Below are 22,786 nucleotides of genomic sequence, written 5' to 3'. Positions count from 1 at the left end.
TAGACCTAGTTCCCAAGTGCTTCATATATTATCATGAGCCATCTATTATGAAAAATGCCTCTGTATGCTACCTTGTTCAACTTCTTGAAAGCACAAAGCTTATGAAACCACTCACACAGCTGGGCCTGGCTTTACCCCCATTGCTTTCCAGCTGAGCTCCTGCTTGCAGCCCACATAGCTTCTCTGTTGTCACAGTCAGTTTGCTGACCACTTCTTTATCATGACGCCCTGCTTCCATCCACTGCACAGAATTAGATGCCTGGACTCCTACGCTCTTTCTCTGACCCCCTTTTTACCCCCCCATTTCCCTTTCCATAAATGTGTCTCTTATTTCTGGTTTGATCTCTCTATATCAGAACCTGTTCTTATGCTTAACCATAATAGTTGTCACTTTTCTGATACTAAACATGTACGTTGCCTCCACATTTTCCTCCAGTGGTTTTAAGGAGTGTTTACAGAGCTCAGGGTTACTGATAACTCTGGGGCAATTCTGGGGAAGTGGCTTCTGGCCTATATCTTGAGCATCATTGCTCTGGTGCCTGTCCTTTATCTAATTCACTTGTTAATATTTATTTAAGTCAAGCCTTGTTTTGTTACAAGTAATAAAAACCCTTGGAGCTTTTCAAATAAAAAGAGACTTTAATGAGAATAAGGGCAAAGTGGAAAAGAATCTCAAGGCTACTTGAGATTCAGGTAGCTATCAAATGGTTCTACTGTTTTGTTCTTATAATGTTCTACAAGCTCTTGCTTGCTTTATCCTTTACAGTGATATAGGAGTCTATCTGGTCCAATCCCATCTTCCAGGCTTTGCCCAGCTTGCTTCTGCTGTTAGCTTGCAAAATATGAAGTACATTGTGAAGCAGATACAGCATTCCAATGGGTAGAATGTCTACAAAACTTACTTACACAGGTCAGATAAGTCCCCCAGCTGACTGTGGTAGACTTCTTCTGGATTAGTTGTCTAAGATAACATGACTACCCTGGGACACCTATCCATGGTCTGATGGAAAGGTAGAAGGAAGGCAGCTCTACGGAGCTAACATGTCCATGTAAGGCTGTCTGAATCACCTGGTCTTTCCCATGCTTATATTCCTCCATGTTTATTTGCTTCTCCTTTAATTTCCTGGCTAACCTTTCCTACTACTTTGGACTCTACCAAATGGGATGTCCTAATCCATTCAAACGTTTCTTGTTTTGCTGACTTATTTCAACTTTCACCTTATTTGGTTTAGAGAGAGCCTCCCTTACATAGTTCTTATTTCACCAAATACAGAGGTCACTGCAAGTGAGAGTTACGTTAGAGACAGCTAAATACTTTAGAGATTAAAAGAGAATCTCATGACATAACAAGAACACCAAAAAAATAGACCAGAAAGCATGGTTGGGGGAATATGCTTTCTTGATGAGAAAATAATTATATAAACTTGATACTGCAGTTCAGTTGCACTGTTATTATTTTAGTAACCAGTGTAAAAATTTTGGGTTACATGGTTTTCTATTATATTTACTTTATGAGTCTTCTACACCCAACTGATTATTTCTATCTACTTGGCATAGTTAGTTATGAAGATGGGACAATGAATGTTCTAGTAAGAAAATTTCAGCTAAAGGTAGTATTTATTTAAGATGTTGATGATAATTTGAATTGAAATGAATTTGAAATGAAGGAAAGTAGTAGCAACATGTAAAGAGACATCAATTGTAAAGCATTTACCTCATAGCCAAGTAAATGTCCATTGCTCAACTTCCAGGGAATTGTGTTCCAAGAAACTTCAATTTCTGAAGAAGACAGGCTATGAGCAGAGATGTGAGATGGGGCAACTGTAGGCTCTGTTCAGAAACAACAACAACAAAAGGGTTACAGTGACAATGTTGGCTATTAATTGCCAAATCATCTGAAATTGTATATTTTTTTAAATTTCAATTCAATTTTTTGAGACAGGGAATTTCCATGTAGTTGTAGCTGGCCTAGCATTCTTTAGGTGATCCCTTCAGAGCTAGCACTCATGAAAACCATCTTGACTTGGTTCTAGAGAACTTTGATTACAGGAATATACCACCATAACTTTTTAATTTAAAGGCTTTGTCAGTCATCAATGGGAGGAGAGGCCCTTGGTCCTGTGAAGGCTCCATGTCCCAGTGTAGGGGAATGTCAAGACCAGGAAGCAGGAGTGGATGGGTTTGTAAGCAGGGGGAGGGGAGAAGAGAGAGGGGAGAGGGGAGAGGGGGGAGGGGGGAGGGGAGAGGGGGCAGGGGGCAGGAGGGAGGGGAGAGGGGAGAGGGGAGAGGGGAGAGGGGAGAGGGGAGAGGGGAGAGGGGAGAGGGGAGAGGGGAGAGGGGAGAGGGGAGAGGGGAGAGGGGAGAGGGGAGAGGGGAGAGGGGAGAGGGGAGAGGGGAGAGGGGAGAGGGGAGAGGGTGTTTTTGGAGGGTAAATCAGGAAATGGGTAACATTTGAAATGTAAATAAAGTATTTAATAAAAAAATGTTGAAACTCTTTAGATGATGATGATAATAATAATAACATTGATCAGGTGAAGAGCTTTATTTTTCTGTAAAATGTTTGAAGATATTTACCATGTCTGAAAACATAGATGGTATTCTTCTGCTTAGGAAATGGTGATATCATAGTCAGTAGGTTTTTATTACCTAATTGCCAAGCAATGTCTTCTTTTCTATCATTTTTGTTCTCTTCATCCTGTCTTTGTTTACTTCCACTTCATCTCACATCAGTTGCTTAGAAACTTCTATACATACAAATGCCACTGATGTATTATCATGCGAAGCACAGGACAAGGTCAAGTCAAGACCATTAACTAATAAGTACGGAGTAAGTGCCTTTGCTAGTCTAAGGCCAAAGGAAACAGAGATTTAAATGAGATAAGACTGCAAATGATGTCAAAAGAATGTGTAGACTTGTCCATGTTATTACATTGGAAATTCTCTTTGAAACAAATATTCCTGGGTTTTATAGGGTTACAGAGTTTCTTCTTTCCCAGGAGACTGGTTCTTAGCAGAATTGTCTCCTCTCTAACATCAATCTCTGTATTAAATGGTCCTGATCACTGGCCATGGCAACATGAGGCAGAAATAGAATCAGGGTTTAAGGATGGTCACAGAGACTCTCAGAGATTGGAATAGAGACACTTAGTGCCAGTCCAACACTGGCAGTCTCCAGCATCAGATCATCTGCGCCTGCTTGATTGTGGTTGTTTACTTTGGAGGTGTACTTATTGGATTTTGTTTTGACTCAGTGAGGTGCTATAGAATATTTCTAGAATATATCTTGCCCTTTTAAAAGCAAACCAGAATTGTGGTTTTGATATTTGAGCAGAAAGGATATTTTACTATGTTGCAAGTCAAACAATAACAGCAACAGCAAAGGGGATGTGAGCAAGGCAGAAATAAGCAGAAAGCTGTGGATGTCTCATTCTTCTATCACCAACACTCAAGTTTTAGGTGCTCAGGTAGGTGCATAAGTAGGAAGTGTCTAAAGACTTCCTGTTTCATTCCATCCTAAATCCTGTTCTTCCCTTGTAAGTCTCATAGTTTCTGGAAAATGGGGCTGGCTATAGATATTAGAATCTCTTACTTGAAAATATTTTTGTAATGTTCTTTATTCCTCCTCAGTAGAATATAAAAACATAAGACTAGGTGTGAAAAAAAGACTAGGTGGTAAGTCTTACTAAAACTGTCTACATTGGAATTTTCATCTTTACACCATACAATATAATTTACTCTCAGGTCTGGAAGGTAGGGGAGACAACATGCTATCACAGATCATAAGTTCAGAATGGGTAAGCCAAAGACCCCAGGGTGAAATTTTTTTCCCCCATTTACTATATATTTTAGCAAATTCATTCACATCTTTGATCAAGCTTCCATATTCCATTTGTAAATGAAGACTAATCATTTATTCCATGCATCAATCTTTATTTGAAATTTCCAGTTGGCAATGCCCAGCAGGTGGTGGGCACTCCATCTACCAGGGTAACTTCTGCTCTTGTTATGAGCTAGAACTCCATAATAGGGTTACCATTCAGTTGAAAATACCTCAAATGGCAAGTATGCTTAATTCTATTAATTCCATTATCATTTTTTCAAAAGGGCTTGAAAGAATATATTATTTTTTGATTCCTTGAGTGGGTACACAAGAACGACTGAACAAGTTATGAGTGAAGAATGTAAGTGTCTAAAACAGTTGAAGTCATCCTTTAAAGATACACACTCAACATCATTTAAATGTCAAACTCCTGATTCTCATTATCCATCATGTTCCTGTTCTTTGCTGAGGCCATAGGAAATAGGACTTACAATTATGGGCCAGCGTAGTTTTATGGGTTGTTTAAATTTTTATACCAAAAAGAAAAGCAATATCCCATGGCAAGATGAAACTCAGGTTGGGAATACTTCATGAAGAGTTTTAACTGAATATTATGACCTATGACTCTGCAGGGAGTCTTAACATTCCTAGTCAGGTGTGGTTGATTATTAAGACCCACACTAGTAATCTAATAACAGCTCTGATAACTGTTCATTTGAAAAAAAATATATCTGTAAAGCCACAAAGAACTTTCAAGACATTATTTATTTATTTATTTATTTATTTATTTATTTATTTTTAAACAATGCCATGCTATATATTGAGAAAAAAACTTCACTAACCCGACATCTGACAGAGGGCTAATATCCAAAATATATAAATAACTCAAGAAGTTAACCTCTAAATACCCAAATAACCAACTAAAAAATGGAGCTAAACAGGAAATTGACAACAGACGAATCTAGAATGGCTGAGAAGCACTTAAAGAAATGTTCAAAATCCTTAGTCATAAGAGAAATTCAAATCAAAGCAACCTTCATATTGCACCTCACACCAATCAGAATGGCTGAGATCTAAAACTCAAGTGACAGCACATGCTGTTGAGGATGTGGAGAACGAGGAACACTCCTCCATTGCTGGTGGGATTGCGAAGTGCTACAGCCACTCTGGAAATCAATCTGGAGGTTCCTCGGAAAATTGGAAATAGATCTACCTTAAGACCCAGATATACCACTCTTGGGAATATACCCAAAAGATGCCCCACCGTGCCACAGGGGCACCTGTTCCACTATGTTCAATAGTGGCCTTATTTGTGATAACCAGAAGCTGGAAACACTCTAGATGTCCCACAACAGAAAAATAGATACAGAAAATGTGGTTCATTTACACAATAGAATACTTTTAGGCTCTTAAAAGGAGGACATCATGAATTTTGCAGGCAAATGAATGGAACTAGAAAATATCCTGAGTGAGGTAACTCAGACCCAAAAGGACACACATGGTTTGTACTCACTGATAAGTGGATATTAGCCAAAAATTACTACATATCTAGGAGACAACCCACAGAGTGTAAGAAGTGTAACAAGCAGAAAGGCCCAACTGAGGATGCTTCAATCACATTTAGAAGGGGAAAGGAAATAATCACAGTAGGCAGAAAGTGGAAGGGACATGGATGGGGTGGGGGAGGAGAAGAGTGGAACAGGAGCAGGTATGAGGGAAAGAGAGAAGAGAAGTCCTGAGGTCCAAGACAATTAATGGAAATAAGCAGCCTCAGGGTGGGAGGACCCTCTAGAAATGATCAGAAACCCAGGAGGTGAGAGACTCTTATGACTTAGTGGGGGTGATCTAGGCCAAAATGTCCAACAGTGGGGAGAGAGAACTCAAAGGGTCCACCTCCAATAGAAAGACAGGGCCTCAAGTGGAGGCCCTTCAGTCAAAATTTCTGACCCAGAATTGTTCCTGTCAAAAAGAACTGCAGGGACAAAAGTGAAGAAGAGAGTGAAAGAAAGGAATCCCAACTTGTGATCCATTTCATGGGGAGGGACCACAGCCTGACACTATTACTGATGCTATGATGTGCTTACAAACAGGAGCCTAGTATGGCTGTCCTCTGAAAGGTTCTACCAGCAGCTGACTGAGACAGATGCAGACACTTACACCCAACCATTGGACTGAAGTCAGGGACCCTTATGGTTAAATTAGGGGGAGGATTGAAGAAGGTGAAGGGGGAGAGCCATGCTACAGGAAGACCAGCAGTCTCAACTAACCCAGACTCCAGGGAGCTCCCAGAGACTGTTCCATCAACCAGGAACATACATGGGTCAGTCTGATGTCCCTTGCACATATATAGCAAAGGTCTGCCTGGTCTGGCCTCAGTGGGAGAAGACTTGCTTAATCCTGGAGAGACTTGAGGCCCCAGGGAAGTGGGGGAGGTCTGATGGCAGAGGAGCACCCTCTCAGAGGCAAGGAGGAGAAGGAATGGGATGAGGAACTGTGGGAGGGGGACTAAAAGAGGGGTAATGACTATAATGTAAATAACATTATTAATGTAATTAAACAAAACGAAAACCAATACATCTATGAGATTGGAACTGAAGCCTCTGATTTTTCCATACCTTCCTCTGCAGAGAACACAGTTGTCACTGGGCTAAAGGGTCCTTCACCTTTGTTATTGTAAACTCCCACTTTAACTTCATATGGCGAAAAGGGCACAATGCTTTCATTCCTAAAGACGTATCTTGGGTTATCTGGGGATGTCACCACTGTCTGGATCCAGGTGGTAACCCCAAGTGGGCGGAAAGCAACCACATACCCAAAACCTCCTCCATTCTGTAGTTCTTCAGGGACTGGCTACAAAGAAAAGACATTAAATCATCTTCACACATCAGGTCAGAACAGGGCAAAAAAATGATGGGGAATCTCATTTGTGTACTTGAAAGTCATTAAATAGTGATCTATATGGAATTGATCAGATGTGTCTTTAAAATGTGAAAAAAGCACCATGGGACAGTCAGCTGAGCTGCTCTTAAACAGGCATATGTCTCACATTCACAGACATCCAGATAATAAACTTGTATCATCTTTGATTATTCAGATATTAGAATATAATATGGTTTAAATCTGAGTTTCTAATATCATAAACTCTCATTCAAGCAGACCTAGTATTTTAAGACATATAAGAACAATCAAATTCATCAATGCTAAGTTGTATAGAAAGGGCCAGACTTGGATATTTCGACAGTATAAAAAATTACAGAGAAAAAGGAGGTTAATGCAATGCACTAAATGCAAAGTTGCATGAGATTAAGTAAAAATTTCCAGGTATAATTCACCATGGGAAAATGGCATTTTACTTTGTAACATCTGCAAATTACAGATAATTTACCTCTAGTGTCCTTTAAGTGTTAAATTCATTGTTATAGTATTTTCTAATTGTGACATGAAGCTAAGGCTCAGAGAATGGCCAGGAAGACACTAGACACTCAAGCACATGATGGTCTCTGTGGCATCGATTGGAAACACGGGGTTGCATAGAAGATTAAGGGTAAACAAGAGTGAACTGTTAACACCTGCTGCTCAGAACGATGTCAAGAGCCAAGTGATTTTGATCAAGCTGTTTATTATCTCCTGGCTTTGCAATTTTCATAGACACCACATTACAAGGATGGGACAAAAACAGTATGTGCAAATGAGTAGTTAGCACGGGATGCAGCAGGAGAGGAGCAGCACCATTGGCATCCATGCCTCTAGCACCATAACTCCATGATCATCACCACTTGCTATAGCATGATGGACCGGCGGCTTCAGGACCACCAGAGTCAGGTACCACTATAATTACTACCAACAACATCAACATTAGCAGCAAAGCTACAAGATGCAACAGTATCTTCATCATTGCTGGAACTGCTCGAATTACTATCTATTATTCCAACTATTATAATATCACTACTAGTAAAAGTATCCTGCCTGACCTACACATCACCATTCCTAGATCTTCAACTATCACCAATGCCACAAACTCTACCAAAACACCAACAGCACCACTACTACTGACAACACCAACACCACCCAAACCACCAGAATCAATACAGATAGTTGTACCAGACCCACCATTACTACAGACAACACTTCTAGTTACACCAGTACCACCAATATCACCAAAACAGTGTGACCAGCAGTACTGTTAGCACTAATACCATTTATACTACTAACAGAACCAATACTAGAAATACCATGACTTAGGCCACTAGTGATATCAACAGTTCCACAAGTATCATCATGAGGATTGGTAGCACTAAAATAAACAGCAGCAGTACCCCCATTACCACCAAATGTACTATTACCAGAAGTAGCTTGATTTGATTGGACTACACCGCCACGTGTACTGGGAACAATAATTTGATCAGCACTACCACCATTAGTATAGACATCTTTGGTAAAACATGACCACCAGCACCACCATCAATGCTGTTATAGCACAATGCCACTAGCTCCATCACCAGTACTAGAACTACCAATGTTGTCATTACAACCACTAGCAGAATCAACGTGACCAGCACTACTGCCAGAGACACTATAAACATCCTCACCAACACCTAGCACAATTATCTGCATTGCTACTAAGACAATCAGCAGTACTACCGCTACTACTATCAGTACCACCCCCCACAACCATCAGCATTATCACCGCTGATACATAGTGACACAGCCAGTGCTATGGATATTATCTGTGACACCAACAGTCCTATCACTATCAACTTCAGCATAAGTACCACAAGAATCATTAAAATCAGCATCAGTGTCAACACTGCCATTCACACTACCACTAGCACAGACAGTATGAACCATTAATACTCTCACAACCATCAGAACCATCAGCGATATCAGTGTCAGCACCAGATCCTTGTCCTGTCACTAGCACCAGACTCAACAGTTCCCCCAACATGAACATCATTAGTGACATCAAGAGCAGCAATAGTAGCCCCTTCAGCAACATGATCAACAGTTCCACCCTTCCACCTGGGCAATGCACCAGTACTAGAACACTGAAATTAGCAGCAGCTCTAGTTTTATCGCCATCAGCATCACTTAGCAATACCACTCCTGGCACTAATGCCACAATAACCAGGACCAATACCAGCATCAATGCTACCAGCATCTAGACCAGCACCAAAGCTACTACCACTAACAAAAGCAGCAGCACTACCGCCATCATCATTGTCATCATCGTAGTTGCCATCGTCATCATTGTCTTCATCACATGGATGGAGGCTATGAAGATTGGATGAGGAAAAATACCCTGGTGGGAAAGATGTGGCCCAGACACTTACATCCCAGGTTATCACTAGTTCAGATCGGCTTCCACCTCCTCCGCTGACCTCAGAAGGTGCGATTTCTGGAGCTGGGTAGGTCAGAGACACAGAGACAAAACCCTACTTTTATTCTGTAATATCTGAAAGGAGACTCATTTACTTATTTGCAATATCATTGAGTCATCAACACACTATAAACACATTATACAGATGCATGTGTATATGGACATTTCTGTATCTTATTAGTAAGATCATCAAAACTATACTCATATGCATTTATAAAAAATTTTGGCAAAGTCATCAAATTATATTATTTACAGGAAGTCATAAATAATTCAGAAATATCTGTAATAGTAAGAAAAAAATATAACCCAAATGAAAGCTACTTCGCCACTAGGGTGACAGAAATATGAGGAAAGGTGAATTCCCAGGACATACAGGGAATCAGGATGGCCGGGATTCTTCCAGATGGAGAAGGAAGTCTCAGCATGCTGAAGGCTCTGGAAAGAGCCACCAGGACTTGAAAGCTCAGGTCCTGTTAGGAAGTGTTCTTGATGAAACTCCCACAGATGTCAGCTTTCTCGCTCATGATGAGAACCTTTGGGTTAGTAAAACCTAAGATGGAACTATAATCTAAATTCTATGGTGGGCCTTTGTAATGCACACAGCTGTATTTTCTGGCTGCATGACAGATGGACCCTACATACACATTGTGTGAACAAATGAAGATGAAGAGCCAGTATACACAACACCTGTTTCCCACAAGACCTAGCAAAAACACTAGGTACATACTGTCCTGAGGAAAAAGACATTATTAAAATTGTGCACCTACAGTCCATGCCTCCTTTGGCTCAGTGCCTACCATGATATGTTTGCAGTATCACATGTCTTATTTTAGTCAATACCACTGATTGTGGGAAGGGAAGTCTTGATGCCCCACCCGGTCACCCCCCATGAGCTTCTCTAAAGGCACAGTAGGTTTACCTGCTAATATTGAGTTTTGATGATAGAATATTTTTAGAACTATGAAAGTAGCCTTGTGACACATGTTTATTGTTGGCACATATAAATCCTTAACATGATTCTTTTGTAATCTAACACTTCTGGGGTCATAACAGACTACTCATCTATTGGTTGTGTGCATTTACTAGGTGTGGTAGCAGAATGAGGTGTTGTAGCATCCTAGCTGCCAGTGGTATTAGCAGACCAATTTTTCAGCGCTTCTTATAAATTAAAACAGTGTTTCTTCTGCTAATGGGTAACTATGTCACATAGTAATTATAACCTTAAGTGACTAAAACCACATTCACTCAACACAGACTAACAATTGTCTATGACTGACTGAACTCCTGGAAAGGTCACACTACATCAGAATCTCTTAGGTGTATCTTTTGATAAATGCCATACAGTAAAGCCTGCCATTAGAAAGGTCATATTAATGTGACAATGGATTATTGAGACAGATCAGTGGCTTGGAGACCAGAGCTAATAGAAATACACACCCTGGTAAATCTATTAACCCGTTACTCAGAAAACAAAAGCACTAACCTGCCTCTTCAGTCCTTACTTTTTCTGAGGGTAAACTGGGTTCTCCACCTCCGATTTTGTTACTGGCTACAATGCGAAATTCATATTCCACCCATGGGTTTAACTCCACGACAGTAGCTGTATGTGTCTTGCCATCAATGACCTCAGGTACTACAAGAAGGTTAGACGGTTCAGAAAGTAAGAGCCTGCCTACTTCGGTGCTCAGTTGATACATATTTTTCTAAGTAGCTGCCATTTGACTCCCACCTACTTTACCTGTTCTGACACTTTGCCAGCCCACAGAGAAAGGCGTCCTAGCTTGGACTGCATACGATATAACTGGGCTATGACTGTCGGTGCCTTCCGTCCAAGAGAGCTGGGCTGTTGTGTCTGTAATTTCATCTACCTTCACATTTTCCGGTGGCCCAGGTGAACCTAACAGAGGCAAGAACACAGAGAGCATCCCATAAATGCTATCATCTTCTACCAAAAAGGCTCACGTCATTACTTTAATACCTCCAACTGATCCCACTTTCAAAAGCACTTAAGGGAAAAGGCCATTTAACTGGCAATAAAGCTACCACCTTTTTGCACGGCTCCATTGTTATATCTGAGACCTAGATAGGAAGCCATGATTCACAACACGCATCTACTTACAGAGGCTCTATTCAGCACTACCCTTGTACCTTTCTAAATTCAGCACCCTCTGCACCTTTGTCCTGTACTGTCCTCTGCTTCGGCTGGGATGCCTTACTGTGAAACATATCTTGGCTTGCCATCTCAATTTATTTTATTCTGTGATATACTTTGGACATTTGTTTTTCAGCCTAACAGTATATCAGTAACCTAGATAACAACCAAGGTTGGTGAATTTCCCCACCACCCTGAATAATGCCTCTTCTTGTGGAGACAGACATGCATGTACCCCATTCTCTTCCCTATTAGATACATTTGCTGAATTAATGACATGCTCAAAAACACATTGGCTTGACAGCAGCTATGGAATGTCAATTATAGCAAGTCTATTTTGAAGGGGGAAGACCTGAGGTTTTCATTTCTTTGAATAAACACATGCTTATTGCCATACCCTCTGGCTGATGGATGTCATGGACATTCTTGTAGAGTCCCTCACTATAGCTTTCTGCCAGTGAGGAATGCTCATGGACAGCACTGTGAGACAACCTAAAAGGAATTCTTACTTACCTCTCACGATGAGCTCAGCTGCAGAGGAAACGCTGTCCACCCCTGTCTGCACCATACATACGTACTTCCCACTGTGTTTCAGTTGAATGTTTCTGATCATTAAATCACCAGATGAACTCTGTTGGGGAAACAGGTGATGAAACAATATTACACTTAAAAAACACAAAGGATCTTGAAGTGGAGGCAATCCATGTTTAGAGAAAACAATGCGGGAAGCAATCAGGAGACAGGAATCATAAGTTGCATGGAAACTAAGACAAGTTCAAGAGCATGCATGACAGCAGGTAGACCTCTATATGCATAGAAAGCATTTCTCAGGGTATTTATGGTTTCAAATATAAATGAGGGCAGAGATTATATTATTCTATTTGCTTCCACCAGGCGACACTTCTTTTTATATCCACTGCTTAGCACCAGCTCAGTTTTCTCTCTGGTTGCAACCCTACTGCAATTATCTGCCTGAGAAGAGGAGGGAGCATTTGGGTACCTAGTGGGAGATAAATACAGCGCAGGAGGGGGGATTACCACGGTTGAAACATTTTTCTTTCTCCACATATTGGAGCTTAAAAGACTAAAGTCATCTAATTCCTTTAAAAGCGACAGAACTTAGAGCAAGGAAATATGAATCCCCTCAAAAGAGAGATAGATAGATAGAGAGAGAGAGAGAGAGAGAGAGAAGAAATTAAAACACTTTAAGCCTTATAAATAACAAATTTTCAGAAGACATTTGTTGGCATCCCCTGGTACCAATTAATGCAACAAATGTGAATCTAAATGTTCAACTTTAAAAGGTCCTCATTGAAAGAGACTATAAATTCACATTCATAAAATGACTCAGAGTGGGTCAGTTTCCCACGCTAGTGGAAATAAAGGCTGACATATGAGCATCTGGAAGATGAAGCCCTTTGAAAATGATCCTCACTTCACATTCAACCTGGGAGAGGGGAAGGGTCAGTGCTTATCTTATTAATTAAAAGAAACTTTTCTCTTGGGTACCTAGAATTTGTGGCAAGAGAGCCTCAACTGTTCTGATTTGAGGGAGTTCCGTGAAACCCTTTTCCGGCTAATATTTTTTACATTGCTCCCCATGCTTACAGCTGTTAATGGGCTGTGTATTCTCCACTGGTTGGATCGTACGGCTTTAGATGGGATTTCTGGGGTATGGGGAGAAGCGGCTGCCAGGTGATTGATGGCTATAATTAAATGATAATCCAGAAACTGCTCAGTTTGCACATTTTATTCTCATCCAGTTGAACTTTTTTGTTTTCCTCCCTCCCTCTCTTCCTTCTTGGGGTTATTTAGAAATGTTTCCCCCGGAGGAAACCATCCCTGCATGCTGACCTTTCCAAACTCCTCTGGTTTTATGAGCTCTGCATACTCACAGGAGGGTGGTTATCATTTCCATAGAAATTTCTTCTTCTTAACAAAGCCTGGCGAGTGGTGACTGGATGAGGACTCTATCCTTCTGTGTTTACTATATTATTGTGAAATAGTCAGGTTGAAGAGAATTTAGATGGACTTTTATACACAGTCATCTGGATCTATCTTTTAGACACCCTGGCTGCTGTTGGCTCTAGAATGAGTAAGGAAGAGACTGGAGTTGGGAATTTTGACTTCTGTTGACTTTTGGTACTACTGAATAAAAAATGAGAAATAGCCAAGCTTGAGCATAAAACAAACCCAAATAATGACAAAAATATTTCACCAAAGAACTACAGTCAGGTTCATTTGTAGAGGATATATAATAATTAAAGAAATGTTTTAAAATTTTCTTTATTATTACTTTATGTGCACGAATGTTTGGCATACATATACATATGTGTGCCATGTGTGTTGTCTGTGGAGGTCACAGTTTTTTGGATTTGGAAGTGGAATTATAAATAGCTGTGAGCTGCCATTGGGTGCTAAAAACTGAATTGGGGTCCTTTGCAATAACAGCAAGTTTTTTTTTAAACTCCTGAAGCACCATTTAGTCCCTAAAACTATTAATCATTTTGGTCTACAAAACAGAACAAAAGATGCAACTAAGATTTTATAGACAATGGGAGTCATTGATTAATTTTCTCAGGACTATCATAGATTAAGTGGAGGAATGTTTAATTGAAAAAGAAAATTTTGCAAAAATTAAGAGGGAATCTTCATCTTCATTTCATCCATTTCAGTAAAATCTATTTGTGCTGGACCCTTTTCAATGGTTATTTATTTATTTACAAAACTACATATACTGCTTCTTCCTTCAGAGTGACAGACTCTTCTCTTGCTTTCTCAGACATGTAGTTAAGCCAGACTCACAAGTAACAGAGATGTGGAACAAGCTATGTTTATAAGTTAGATTGTACAATGCAGGTGAAATAAAACTATTCAGCACACACTATATTCAGACAAATACAAATAACAGAAACACTTTCAAGATCTGCTGCAGGTATGTAATGGGAACTACTGCTGTTGAGGCAAAGAATCTATATAGCTCCTCCTTGAAGCACTTAAGTTTCTAACTCCAATTTCCTCATAATATGTAACACTTAATAATAAAAAATTCAAATCAAGATGATACCCCCATATCCTAAAACTTCTTTTTTGTTTTTTTGAGACAGGGTTTCTCTGTGTAGCCCTGGCTGTCCTGGAACTAACTTTGTAGACCAGGCTGGCCTCGAACTCAGAAATCCACCTGCCTCTGCCTCCCGAGTGCTGGAATTAAAGGCGTGCGCCACCACGCCCGGCATCGTAAAGCTTCTAAGCAGGATGTAATTACTTCAAGAGATACCAAAAATGCAAACAAAACAACAACAAAAGGAATTCTCTAAATATTTAACATGTATCAAAGGGACCCTTCGTTTCTTCTATCAGTTTGACTGTCATAGAGAGGACAGTTGTTGGGTTACAAGATGAGAAGAATGATATTAGAACTGGGTTTGATAACTATACAGGTGGATGCCAAGAAGAGCTTGCTGAAAGGAGCCTCTCTGTCTTCAGAGAGGCTCTGCCAAAGCTTGACAAATACAGAGGTGGATGCTCCTAACCAACCATTGGACTGAAAATGGAGTCCCCAATGGAGGTTAGAGAAAGAACTGAAGGAGTTGAAGGTGTTTGCAATTCCATAGGAAGAACAACAATATCAACCAACCAGACACCCCCATCCCCAGAGCTCCCAGGGACTAAACCACAAACCAAGAAGTACACATGGAGGGACCCATTACTCAACTGCATATGTAGCAGAGGATAGCCTTTTTGGGATATCCTCTCAATGACCCAGGCTCGGTGACCCAGTGTAGGGGAATTCTAAGGTGGGGAGGCAGGAGTAAGTGGGTGGGGGAACACCCTCATAGAAGCAGGGGGAGGGAGAGAGAGGATGGGGAGTTTCCAGGGAGGGGAACCGTAAAAGGGGATAACATCTGAAATATAAATAAAGAAAACACCCAATAAAAGATGCCTGTAGAATTTATAAAAATATATAAGAATGTCCAGAAAAGCATAAATAAAATTAGTCAAAATTCAGCAAAACTGATCTTCAGAGACCATTTCTCAAGATATTTATCAAATGCTGTATCATATTAGAGAATATATAGAAATATGCTGATTATTTTCTAAAGGAATGGTGTGCAGGCTGCTTGCAGCGCTGGATAGCAGTGAATGCAATACAACACAGACTCAAAAACGTAAGAACTTAGGAAACGGTTACTGTTAATTGTCTTCGGAACTTGGCCATGCATTTCTTAAGAGTGCATTACACAGATGACAGTGCCATGTTCAAATGTCACAAGAAATCAATATATGCATGCCTTTCTTATGTGTGTGCCTGTATCTCTTCAGGTTTATGTTAGTGAGTGGTGTCTACCATGTTATTTCCAAATGAAGACCATCTGATAGCTTCAGAACTTGCATATGCTTGACGGTGACTCGGTAGGTGAAACATAATGATTATTAATGATGTTTTAACACATCAGTGAAAACTATACATTTTTAGAATTATTTACCAAACAAGGCAAATTTCTTAATTGAGTAATAAAGGAACTTTCCATCTGGGGCCTGCCTCACATTTTTCTTGATAGATAAATTTTTAAAAATGTAAAACCCAGAGAAAGAAATTTGAAGAATACTGTGGCTAATTTATAATTCTATGTTTGGCCAAAAATACCAACACCAACATTACAAAAATTGAGCAACTTGTCATTTTTTATAGCCAATGTGATGAAAATATAGTATTCTTGGAAAATGGCTTTAAATGATACAACTAAACAAGGGGAATTACACAAAAAACCAAAAAGTATAATCAAGCAATTTTCTTTGTCCACTCTTTTTTTTGTTTGTTTTTCTTTTTTTTATTTAAACAACTTTTAATTAGATATTTTCTTTATTTACAATTCAAATGCTATCCCCAAAGCCAATATACTCCCCCACCCTGCTATCCAACTCACCTACTCCTGCTTCCTGGCCCTGGCATTCCCCTGTATTGGGGCATATAATCTTTGCAAGACCAAGGACCTCTCCTCCCAGTGATGACCAATTAGGCCATCTTCTGCTACATATGTGGATGTTACAATTGGCAATAAGAACACATGCTCCACTATATTCATAGCAGCCTTATTTATAATAGCCAGAAGCTAGAAAGAACCCAGATGTCCCTCAACAGAGGAAAGGATACAGAAAATGTGGTACATTTACACAATGGAGTACTACTCAGCTATTAAAAAGAACGAATTTATGAAATTCCTAGGCAAATGGATGGATCTGGAGGGCATCATCCTTACTGAGGTAATCCCATTGCAAAAGAACTCACTGATAAGTGGATATTAGCCCCCAAAGTTAGAATACCCATGATACAACTTGCAAAACACATGAAACTCACAAAGGAAGACCAATGTGTGACTACTTTGTCCCTCATTAGAATGGGGAACAAAATACCCATGTAAGTAGTTACAGAGACAAAGTTTGGAGCTGAGATGGAAGGAAGGACCATGCAGAGACTGCTCCACCCAGGTGTCCATACCATAATCAACCACCAAATTCAGACACTATTGCATATGCCAGAAAGATTTTGCAGACATGACCCAGATATAGCTCTCTCTTTGTTAATATACCTGGTGTGCTGGCCATAGTAAGGAAAGGAGAAGGGAAAACATGATTACTGTCTCCCAAACATATTTAATAAAGTATCATTGTGGGATACATCAAGAAAAGTTAGCCACAAAAGCATCAGAAACAAATAAAGTCATGCAAATCACCACCAAGTCCATGAATTTAATTAGAGCCAAAGGGATTGATCACCAATTCCAGGAAGTCCTTAAATTATTGGAGATAGGATGAATAAGTTGAGAAATACTGTTGAATATATTTTAAGATTTGCTACATCACAGTATTAAATTATTGATGGCATCTTCTGAATTGAAATAGAATTACAGCATGTTTCCTTTTCTCCTTTCTTTCTCAAGCATCCTTGGGTGCCTTCTCTCAAACCCTTCATATGGCCTACCCTACCGCTCTCAAGTTGGTAGCATTCTCTTTGATTATTATGAGATGGTATTTGATATCTGTGTGTGTGTGTGCATGTGCGTGTGCGCATGTGCGTGTGTGTGTTTGTATGCACAAATTTTGCTGAGTTTGTTTTTGTTGCTGTGCTCATATGCCTTCAGGTCTGACCACTCTGCATTTGACAACCAATAAGAGAGTTCTTGTCCCAGAGATGCTACTTTTCCTTCTACAAGGAATCTTTAGCTGCCTGTAGTTTAGGGTGGGCTTCTGTTTGAAAATTCCCCTTGCACATTAACCAATTATTTAAATTAATTTTGGGATAGCATTGGAAATGTAAATGAAGAAAATACCTAATTAAAATTTAAAAAAAGAAATTAAAAAAAAAGAAATAAAAAAAAACATGGGGCTGGTGAGATGGCTCAGTGGGTAAGAGCACCCGACTGCTCTTCCGAAGGTCCAGAGTTCAAATCCCAGGAACCACATGGTGGCTCACAACCAGCCATAATGAGATCTGGTGCCCTCTTCTGGAGTGTCTGAAGACAGCTACAGTGTACTTACATATAATAATAATAAAAAAATTTTAGGTTGCAAGTCAACTTATCGTTTAACATTTCAAATTATAAGTGCTCCAAATGAAAATAATTTAGAGCAAACTTGGTTTAAAGCAAACTATTTTATACATTTTGACAAAGTCAACACTGGCCTTTGAACAGCTGAAGATAAGTAGCTTTGTTTTTCAATATGATAAAAATAGTTTCTGCGTTTGGTGGCTGATTATGGGATGGACCCCCAGGTGCCACCAAATGCAGACACTATTGCATATGCCAGCAAGATTTTGCTGACAGGACCCTGATATAGCTCTCTCTTGTGAGGCTATGACAGTGCCTGGCAAATACAGAAGTGGATGATCATTGTCATATATGGGATGGAACACAGGGCCCCCAGTGGAGAAGCTAGAGAAAGTACCCAAGGAGCTTAAGGGGTCTGCAACCCTATAAGAGGAACAACAATATGAACTAACCAGTACCCCCAGAGCTCGTGTCTCTAGCTGCATATGTAGCAGAAGATGGCCTAGTTGTCATCATTGGGAGGAGAGGCCCATTGGTCTTGCAAACTTTATATGCCCCAGTACAGGGGAATGCCAGGGCCAGGAAGCAGGAGTGGGTGGGTTGGAGAGCAGGGCCGGGGGAGTGTATAGGGGACTTTTGGGATAGCATTTGAAATATAAATGAAGAAAATATCTTACAAAATTGTAAAAAAAAATTAGTTTCAAAACAGATTCCAAGAATTTAGGGAGATACCTTAATATATTTGTGACTGCACTTTAGGGTTTACATAAACCTGTTATGTTCTCATGTGAGTAAAGCTTCAGTCTGACATTCAGCTTAAAGAAATATTTGCTTGTGTCTCTTTACTCTTTACTTTCATAAGATTTGTCTTCACAAAAGATACAGTCCTCATTTGGTGGTCATGCTTTATTCATGCTGCCGTTGCTTTCTGTCAGCATCTACAGTGAACTGTGTTTAAGAATGAAGCACATAGAGAGTAAAATCCGAATGAAAATATCAATGAGAAGTTTGAGAACCCACTGAGAACTGCAAGTACTAGCATTGAACCAGACACTGATGCATTTATTTTCACTTACGATGTTAAACATCCTACTACTTTTCCATCACCCTATTCTTTTACTATTTTAATAAAATATTTCAAAATTACTAATTTTTTTCCTTAGCTAAATCCTTGTTTATTAGAGATTGTAATTCTAGATTGCGGCATGGTTTTAAGAAGTTTTGTATATGCAGCTATGTATAAGATAAGATTATTTTGTGAGGGCATTTTGCTAACCTGTGATGGTAGATAAAAATTTGTCTATAGATTTTGGTTGTTTTTGTCTTTTTGGGGTTCACTGTTGCTTGCATACTCAATGTAGAGCCCATAGAATTCTTCTTTATCCAATATGGTTATAGAAGCCAAAAGGTTACATATCCATGATATGGTATATTGGATAACTAAATAAAGCAACACAGGACTAATAACCTTTCAATAAATTCACAGAAGCACTAATATTCTTTGAGTACAGTCTGTATGATTCTGTCTTCGTGTTTTCCTGTTTTTCTAAACTCTTAGTGTCCCCTTCTTTATCAAATAGCAGGAGCCAGTAATGTTAAACCTTCATTTGCCTCACCCCTATTCTTATTTTCCTTAAAATTTCTCTGTCTGAGCTCAGCAGTGGGTTTCTCAGTTTTCTAGAAATAAAGTAATTTCTCAAAATTGCTAGTTATTGCTTACTGGAAGAGGGAAACTAAGAGAGGCAAAATCTGTTCCAATAGCTGACGGAGAAGGTTAAGGCAGCAGAGAACATTCTGTAATTCATACAGATTGGAGTTTCTTCTTATAGGTACTGTATTATAAAAATAATGGAACTTTAGAAACTCTTAAGCAACTACTATCACACTTGAGTTATTTGAGATACAATCCTAAATGGGACCAACAATCCTTATATGTATGGAGCTGACAGTTAGAAGCCAGGAGTAATCAAACGACTATGCAAATCGGTGTGAAACTATAGTGTGAGAAAGGTTACATCATCCAGAAAGAATCTATACTTTTCTGAGGTTTGTCTCTAAACTGAAAACAGAGCTAAACTTTGTAATAAAGGCAGATGCTTTCTAGGAAAAGAAAAGAAAAGGCTCTACCTCAGGGCACATGTGCAAAATCCAAGGCAGGTGAGGGGACAACCCACAAGAGTGAGTCACAATGACAAAGGTATCTGAGCAAATCTGCAGCAAAAGGATGTCAGGTTATACCATGGTGCAAATTAACAGCATCCAGGTTTGACAGCAAAACATCAGCTTGATTGGCACAGGAATCAACTAAGAGGCATGTCCATAGTTATTCCTTCTGGGAAGTGAGTAGACATTTCTCCTGGAGTAGGTAGCACAATCCAGTTGTGGCTCAGATATAAAGGGGACCAAGGAAAAGGCAGCTGCTGCCTGCTTGCCTGGGCTTCTTGTTGGTAAACACGTCTTCTATACCATTGTGTCTTTTGACTACTTTTACCACTGTCCCTCTCCAAGAGTAGATTTTGGTTTCTTCAGTCTTCTAACAGGACTGGAGAAAAGAGAACCTCCAGAACACTTTCAGACCTTTGGTGCCGGATGGGCACTGCTGGGACATCTATCTTCACAGATTGAGAAGTTCCCAGCCATTTTGTAATACCCAGCTCCTCTCATGTAAGCCATTCTAGAACATTCTCCTTTCTAATCTGTAGTCATTACAGTGGCTCCTTTAAAGACTCTAGATAGCACACCAGGAAAATACAAGTGCATTATACCTGATGTTGTTTATCTTTGCATCCAAAATGATTGTACTTTTTTGTTTTTGGGGTGGCTATGTTTATTTCTAAGTTTTTCTCTAATCCCTCACCTCCCACTTCCTTTTGTTTCCAGTTTTCATGGTAGTGTTGTTGCAATCAGGGTTGTTCAAGGCATCGCATGTGTTCTGCCAGGGAGATACAACCCTAACCTCTAGGACCACTTTCAATTATTTGGATAATTATTTTTTATTTTTGTCCAAAATGAACACTGTTATTTCCAGAACATATTACTGGTATACTCATATATGGGTTTTGAAGCAAAGTATTTTTTTGAAAATTAATATTGAAAATAGAAAATAAAAGAGAATAATTAGCTTTCCCCTGTAGATAATGTAGCATTTGTTGCAACTTCAAAAATGAAAATCACACACTCATCTCAAAGTAAACTGTACATGATGTAATAACCTGTATCAGGTAAAATCACCATTACTACTGATGACAGGTTATCTAAAATCACATTATTGTTCTGCCATATGCTAAGAATTGAGGTATAACATACACCTTGGAACTGGGGGTACTTATTATACTGCCAATGACTTACGAACTTTGAGTATAATGTATTATCGACATAAGCAATTTCCTTAGGAAACACTGAAGATGGTCATGTGGCATCAAAGCTTCCAAAGAACAAATTTTCCAGTTTAAGGAGGAAGAAACCATTCTGAAAGCTATTTTTCGAAGACCAGATTGAGTAATGGCTTTCTCTTTTCATCACTATACACAGCCTGTTATTACCAAGTGTATCATATTAAGCATCCATTCCCTCACCAGAGTGATTTTCAAATACTAACACCACACATACGTTTTATCCAGGCACCTTGAAAACTGTGGAGGTTGTACAGTTCTTCTGGAACCTGGCTGTTTCTCTTTTCTCCAAAGGTTCCTGAAGGAGTTGGTAGAGACAAACCAAAATTCAACATTCATAGCTAAACAAATTACACCTTGTCTCCCATCAACTCCAGAGGCTACATCAAGGTCACCTTCTTTATAAATGCACCATGCCTACTCAAGGAAAGAAAAATCAGCAGGCATTCAGCCATTCAAGTAAGTCTGATTGTAGTAAACAGTCTTAATTCTTCTGACTGATAAATGTTTTCTGCTGTCACCTGGTTGTCTGAACAGGTGCTATGCAAGGCAGGTAGGACACAATATGTTAATATAATAATTGTTCAACATTTGTAGGTGCCCAGAAACTAGAATAATCATTTTATTTCATGAGGTAGACTCTCATCATGCCCCTTCTGAAGAGTTCTGAACAAGTGACATATTTAAGAGCATATAACTTGGTTGAACACTTTGTGCATATTTTAGGTTGTGCAAAATGCTGCAGTTACCTCACAGGTATCAGCTTTTAAACATCAAGCTCCTACCGGCAACTAGGGAATACTTTTCCTTTCAGAACAATGTGACATGTTCACATAATGCCTCGTTGTCACAGAGCTTCTAAGAAGAACTATTCTGTGCTGTCTCAGAATGTCAAACTAGTGTTTCCTACCCTTGACTCATTATAACAACACTTTTGTAACTTTTAGGACATCTCGGTTTTCTGTTGTTTAATCTTTTCTTAAACTGTCTACTTTTGCTAAAGTTAGTTTAATATGGAAATTGTTATTGTGAATATGACTTAAGGCTTAAATGTGAATCTGATCAACCAAATAATAGGTCTGAGATGGAATAAAAGTAATGAATACAAAATGATGCCATTCAGTACTCTCTGAGCTCATGGAAACGGGAATTAGCTGGATACTGTCAAATTTTCTGATACAGAGACCTTTGCTATGTTTATTAATAAAAGGAGGTTTTTGAGTATTAGACATTGATAATTAGAAACTCAACCATTCTTCAATAATTAAACTAAATAGTTGAGATAAAATGAAAATTAAGACAGCTTCTTTTTGCTATGTGCTATTATTGATGCTGTCATTCAGTTTATGGTCTAAGTTTCAGAAAATTGCTGATATTCTGTTTAGTTATTGTTATGTTATTATTGTTATTACATATGTTATATATGTCATGTATATATTATATTTGTTATATGTATAATTAATAGTTGTTATTATGATATTGTTATGATATTCT

The 22,786-nt window shown here is 39.2% G+C and overlaps 1 protein-coding gene across 4 annotated transcripts in view; it reads right to left on the bottom strand.

Moving 5' to 3' along the window:
- Positions 1 to 22,786, bottom strand: part of Cntn3 (contactin 3) — a 361,039-nt gene that overhangs the window by 27,194 nt on the left and 311,059 nt on the right. For 3 of the 4 annotated variants that reach the window (XM_021164805.3, XM_029478972.2, XM_029478974.2), the window contains 6 exons: positions 11,863 to 11,980; positions 10,936 to 11,094; positions 10,681 to 10,830; positions 9,151 to 9,221; positions 6,436 to 6,670; positions 1,715 to 1,830 (listed from right to left, as the gene is read on the bottom strand). In XM_021164805.3, coding sequence (XP_021020464.1) covers positions 1,715 to 1,830; positions 6,436 to 6,670; positions 9,151 to 9,221; positions 10,681 to 10,830; positions 10,936 to 11,094; positions 11,863 to 11,980 — 849 coding nt within the window. The remainder of the gene's footprint in view (positions 1 to 1,714; positions 1,831 to 6,435; positions 6,671 to 9,150; positions 9,222 to 10,680; positions 10,831 to 10,935; positions 11,095 to 11,862; positions 11,981 to 22,786) is intronic. The other variant, XM_029478975.2, reaches the window with a different exon arrangement.

Source organism: Mus caroli, unplaced genomic scaffold (genome assembly GCF_978045245.1).
Source record: "Mus caroli unplaced genomic scaffold, Mus_caroli_1 scaffold_7, whole genome shotgun sequence".
Taxonomy (NCBI): Eukaryota; Metazoa; Chordata; class Mammalia; order Rodentia; family Muridae; genus Mus; species Mus caroli.
Note: the sequence above shows the minus strand (reverse complement) of the source record. Positions and strands in the feature narration are given on the sequence as shown.